General features: G+C 38.5%; 1 protein-coding gene across 1 annotated transcript; it reads left to right on the forward strand.

Annotated features, from left to right (window-relative positions):
• Positions 1–1,103: 1,103 nt before the first annotated feature.
• On the forward strand, positions 1,104–3,621 carry LOC110694334. The gene is made up of 4 exons (XM_021871510.1): positions 1,104–1,199; positions 1,347–1,583; positions 1,637–3,476; positions 3,565–3,621. Exons 1-3 carry the CDS (start codon positions 1,104–1,106, stop codon positions 2,522–2,524), a joined length of 1,221 nt encoding a protein of 406 aa, XP_021727202.1. The 3' UTR covers positions 2,525–3,476; positions 3,565–3,621.
• The last annotated feature ends 2,379 nt before the right edge of the window (positions 3,622–6,000 follow it).

The following is a 6,000-nucleotide window of genomic DNA, read 5'->3' on the forward strand; positions in this document are numbered from 1 at the left end:
GGCTAGGCTTCCAGGTCAGACGCCAGCCCCCTGGTTCCGGCGGCCGGAGCAGACGCCACCACCAGGGGCTGGGCGTCCTGGCCAGGCGCCCCACCTCTTCTGGTTTTTTTTAAAAAAAAATTTTTTAAAAAAAAACCCTGCCACCGTGAGCCGTCCTTCCCTCCGCCGCTGTGGCCGCCAAGTCCTTGCCTTGCCGCCTCAACATTGCCGTATTTTCGGGTGATTAGAGTGTGGGTATGGGTTAGATTTTTTTATTTTAGGTTTAGGGCAATAAGGTAAATTCAATATAGATTTGTGGGCTTTATGTGGAGATTTGCGGGCGATGTTTAGCAATCCACTAGTTTAAATCCATGATTGTAGATCTAATAAATTGTTGTGAAATTAATTTATTGGTGAAAATTTATGCGAAATCATTAAGATCATCAAGTTTTCGGATACAATTAGAAGGAAAACTATCATCACAACTACAAATCCAACAAGGTTGTGTTTTTCAACAATATAAATAGGAGATGCTCCACGGTGTAAGATCTACTCAACGATCGTAGTTTTTAGGAAGAAATTATCTCTTTTGTAGATATCATATGACAATGTATTAATCAATTACTTTTACTATGCAAAAAAATAAAAAATAAATAAATAAAAAGTCTACACATTAATCTTTTGGCATTTTCATTTGGCTCCTCAGCATAATAATAAGGGAAATTATCAATGATACCCCCCAGGTTTTGACTTTTATCAATGATACACATCATTAAACTTTCATTATCACCGGTACACCTAAACTTTTCCCTAAATACCTACAGTAACCTTACCGTTAACTAAACGTAAATGAGGCTCGTTTTTGGTCTGACTTCAATTGACTAAAATGCCCCCCCACTCATTAACTCTCCCTCCAAGCCCAACCAACAGCATTAAATACAAAAAAATTGATCATTCATCTTCTTCACTCTCTCCCCTGTTCTTCTTTCTGTAAAACCCTAATTGACGCTGGATTGAAGCAAAATCGTTGGAGATTTAGCGATACTTTGTGGATTTTAAAAGGTTAGTGCTTATTTCTCTCTGGAATTTTGGATTTTTTGGTTTTAATTGTTAGGTTTAAGTTAATGTATGTATACTTGTGTAATTTGTTGGTTATGTATGTATACTTGTACAATTTGTTGGATTTTGCTCTGAATTATTCTCGATTTCCATATGATCATGTTTGCGTGTTAAATTTTGTATTTTTAATTATATAATTTGATGTGAGTGTTTTTGTGTTTGCATGTTGAACCTAGGTTTAAATTTGTGTTGTTCTTGAGTATGTGATGTTTTGGTGTGCTTAAGTTAAATTAGTTTAATCTGACAAGGTTGTGTTAAGATTTAAGTATAAGGTGCATAATGTTGACATTGAAGTTGATCCTGATATTTGCAACCTCATGGATTTGATGATAGAATTTGAAGATAGGTTACAAAAAAAGGGAATAGTTTTATTGAACCCTATTTTTGCTTATGCTTATAAAGGCAAACACTGGCCTATAGATGATGATGGTGGGATAATTAGGATGTTTAGGACCTTCCCTGATGCTGATATTTATGAGATTTTGGTTGGGACTGCTGAAAATTCAACTTTCATGAATGATTTAGTGTCTGAGTTTAGGGGGAAAAAATAGCTGTTGAACAAGCTAACCAAGCTTTACATGAACCACCTCCTCTTAATCAACCACCACCTGAAAATGTACCACCTCCTCTTAATCAACCACCACTTGAAAATGTACCACCACCTCTTAATAACCAAGCTGCCAATCCTTCTGACCAAGCTTCAAACCCTTCTGCTGATGATGCAAACCCTGTTACTCCACTTCCACACCCTTCTAATTATGGAAGGAGCAAGCTACAACCTAGGAGGAGATTGAGACTGACATACCAATCAACTCCTCAAGCAACAACTCCTGAATCTTCTGTTAACCCCTCATTAGAAGAGCTTGCCAGTAGGATTTTAAACTATGACCCAGATGCTACCTTCACTGATGTACATGAGGAGTTTGAACTGAATAGTGCTAACCAGTCTGCAAAAGATTACACTAAGGGTAGGAAGGATTTTGAGAAGTACATGGAGAAGGTTAAGGGTAAGGGTAAAGGTCAAGGTAAGGGTAAGGGTAAGGGTAAGGGTAAGGAAGTAGCTGGTTCTTTTGGTGGTACAACAAAGGGCAAGGGTAAGGCAAAACCCATATGTTCTGGTGGTGAGAAGTTACCCCCATCTCCCATGTCACCACACACTGTTTTTAAGACACTAGCTTTTAGAAGAAGCCCTAGGTTTTCACCAGCACAAACTACTACCAAGCAACCCACTGACATTTTTTCATCTAGTCCAAACACCAGAGGTCCAAATCCAACCACTAACCCCTTGCTTCTTTCTAGAAAAATTCCTAAGAGTACACAAATTAGGAAGGGCATTTGGACTGGTGCTAAGGTCAGAGTCAGTTCTAAGCCAAATGAGGTTGAGAAAATGATAGTGATGTACCAGAAGATGAGTTGTTTGAGATAGGAGAGGTTCCCCACATAAAAGACAATTGGGAGAAGGGTTTTTGGTTTGGTTTTATAGATGATGATGATGATGATGACTACTTTCAGCAGTTGTATGGGCCTGGTGAAATGTATGAAGAGGTGAAATTTGGGAAGATTGTACTTAGATCCTGGATGATTTTCATAGACAAGGCTCATTTAAGGGAAACTTTGAAAGATATGCAGTGCAGGAAGGTTTTGCTTTACATGTTATTGCTGCAGACAACAAGAGATACACTGTGACATGTTATGCACAGTGTTGTGAGTGGAGATTACATGCCAGTAGGTTAGTTGATGGTAAGACATGGGCAATAAAGAAAATATGGCCAGATGTTCATAACTGTAGGGGTTTGGAAACCTACAACCCTATCTGTACTGTGAAGTGGGCTGCTCCTAAGGTGATGGAAGATATTAGGGCTGATCCTGACATTCCAGGCAAAGCATTGAATGAACTCCTATTTTAGAGGTTTGGAATATATATGAAACAAGCTTCACTGTACAGGCTGAAGAGGTATGTCATTGAAAAACTATTTGGTGGTCATGATGAGTCTTACTCTCTTATGCCAAGGCATGCTGACATGATATGCTTCACTAATCTTGAGTCAAAGGAATTTGTAGCTTGGGAACTGAGTAAAAGCATTCCTAGGGTCAATCTGTTCTCAAGTATTTTCATAAGTTTTGCTGGACAATGGAAGGGTTTTCTAGGAGGTTGCAGGCCTTTGATTGGGGTTGATGGGGCACATTTGAAGGGCAACTATGGTGGTATTCTATTGTCTGCAGTTGCATTAGATGGCAACAATGAGATTTATCCAATAACATATGCGATAGTGAGAGCTGAAGACAAAGAAAGTTGGGGATATTTCTTCTGGCATCTTCACAACATAGTCAAGCAATCAAGCAGACAACATTGGACAATTATATCTCACAGATAAAAGGTATACATTTCTTACCTGTTGAATTTAGCTTTTCTGTACATAACTTTTTAGTAATAAACCGAGAGTATTTTGTGGCTTGCACCAACAGGGAGTTGATCTTGCTCTGACACAAGTATGGCCTTATGTAAAAAGGAGGTATTGCTGCAGACATTTGAGCAGGAATTACAAAAAAGAATTCCCAGGTCCTTCGATGTATACTTTGTTCTGGAGGGCATACAATGCAACAAATCAGTTCACCTTCAGAAAAGCAATGGAAAAGTTGCAAAAGGAAGGAGGAGATGATGTTATGACTTGGTTTGCTGATTTAGGAGATCAGTCAAAATGGAGCAAACATAAGTTCGATCCAAATGTGTGCAATGACTCAAACACCTCTAATTTTGTTGAGAGTTTTAACTCCACACCAGGTGTTGACAGGTGCAGACCTGTCTTAACCCTGCTTAAAGGTAATACTTCTACATTTGGCTCATTATTACTTCTCATAAAAGATCAATTGATTTTGTGTTCTAATAATAGTAATTGGCATAATTGGAAGGTATTAGAAGAGTCTGTATGGTCAGGAAGTCTTCAAGGAGTGAGAGAGCACAAAGTTGGAAGGATAATGATTTATGCCCCAATATTGCAAAGCTGGTCAGGGAAATCAACAAAGCAACCTCCACCTGCAGAGCTTTTCAGTCAAGTCCAGGAGAGTATGAGATACATGAGGGGAAGTCCTAGTTTCCTCTAAGTCTCAACACCAAAATTTGCTCATGTGGAGCTTGGCAACTCTCTGGTATCCCCTGCAGACATGCAGTGAGGGGAATGCTCCATGCTAAGGTTGATCTTCACAATTATGTAAGCTCCTGGTATATTGCAAGAACCTATAAGCAAGTTTATAACTATGTTATAAACCCTGTTCCTGATTCAAGTCAGTGGCCACCTGTTGATGCTAACCACCCCCCTCACATTCATCCCCCAAAGATGAAAAGAGGTGTTGGTAGGCCAAGTAGAAACAGGAAGAGAGAAGAGGGTGAAGACCAACCAGGGAAGAGGTCTAGAACAATTAAATGCAGCAACTGTGGGAATTTAGGGCACAATGCTAGAACTTGCAAAGGGGGTTTGACTGGAAAGGAACTTAAGTCAGTTCAGGCCATGGTTGTTAAAAACCCAAGAGTGAGGGATCAATCAAATGCTGCAAGGCAAACTAAAGTGCAGTCCAAAGCTGCAGCATCTGCAACAGAGCTCTCATCATCACAATTGGCAAGCCAACCACAAGACTTGTCACAATCTCAACCTTGACATCTGATATCATAGCTGCATGAGTAGCTCTGTAGGTTTTGATTTACTTTTAACAAACTTATGTAGGTTTTTGAACAGGTTTTATAAGCTTTAAGTACTATTGAACTTGTTTTATTTCATTGTTGAACTTAGTACTAAATTGGCAGCAGTACTTGCTATGACTTTTTGTATGGTAATGCAACATTACTTAATTGCTAGATTGATATATATGAGTTTTTGTATGAAATAAGTTTCAATACTTAATTGCTATTATTTTTGCTCTTAAAAAAAGTACAATTAAGTGAAGAACTTGCAAGATTATACCAAAATACACCACTTTCATTTATTTCAAAGTAAAACACCAACTACAACTTAGTTCATCTATTTCAAACCAACAACTTAAAGGCAACTATTTCAAAACAACAATCAACAACACCAAATACATCACCACATCCAATTTCACAACCAAATACACAAAATCAGCAAATTCATCCGTCTTGTGCATAAACTCTGCAAATTCTACCCTTAATGCTTGTACAGATGCTGCTTCAGCCATGGAACCTTGCCTCCCTCCTATGTCCCTTACAATTTGATCTTCAGTCACCCACATGAAGAATTCACATAACCTGCATTTATAATAAGGCCTTCCAGGATTGGCTGTAGAGTTAGAAAACCTAATGTCTGCAAATCTTGGAGGTTGGCAGTTGCAATTCATGACTTTAAACCAATCACCTCTTCCATTTCTATTGCTTGAAGATGAAGCCCTGCCAGATGAAGCCATTGATTTTCCTGAGAAAAAAAAAATGAAAGCAAAAAGAAAAGAAGAGCGTGAATGGAAAGGGGGAGTGCAAACAGGAAGGGAAGGTGTATAAGTAGGGGATATTTCACAAAAAAGGAGGGAAAAATGGAAGGGAAATTTGGAGGGAAATTAAATTAGAGGGGCAATGCAGTATTGTTAGCCTCCTAACCTTTAAAACGCTGACAACAGAGCTTCATTAACGTTTAGTTAACGGTAAGGTTACTGTAGGCATTTAGGGAAAAATTTAGGTGTACCGGTGATGATGAAAGTTTAATGATGTGTATCATTGATAAAAGTCAAAACCTAGGGGGTATCATTGATAATTAAACATAATTGGCATCAAAGGAACCAACATTTTGAAGCATAGCAAGGCTCATCCAACCTCTATGTTGATACCCAAAATTTTCAGACGATCTCCACAGACGGACATCAAAGTTTCACCATGAACCGAAAAAATCAAAATCCATAATA

The sequence above is a fragment of the Chenopodium quinoa genome, unplaced genomic scaffold (genome assembly GCF_001683475.1).
Source record: "Chenopodium quinoa cultivar QQ74 unplaced genomic scaffold, ASM168347v1, whole genome shotgun sequence".
Lineage (NCBI taxonomy): Eukaryota > Viridiplantae > Streptophyta > Magnoliopsida > Caryophyllales > Amaranthaceae > Chenopodium > Chenopodium quinoa.

What these genes read in the sequence shown, in the direction of transcription:
- LOC110694334 (XM_021871510.1), top strand. Translation starts at nt 1,104, where the DNA reads ATGTATGTATACTTGTGTAATTTGTTGGTTATGTATGTATACTTGTAC. An exon ending in CTCGATTTCCATATGATCAT is followed by an intron (nt 1,200 to 1,346) that starts GTTTGCGTGTTA and finishes TAATCTGACAAG; the next exon opens with GTTGTGTTAAGATTTAAGTA. An exon ending in CTGATATTTATGAGATTTTG is followed by an intron (nt 1,584 to 1,636) that starts GTTGGGACTGCT and finishes GTCTGAGTTTAG; the next exon opens with GGGGAAAAAATAGCTGTTGA.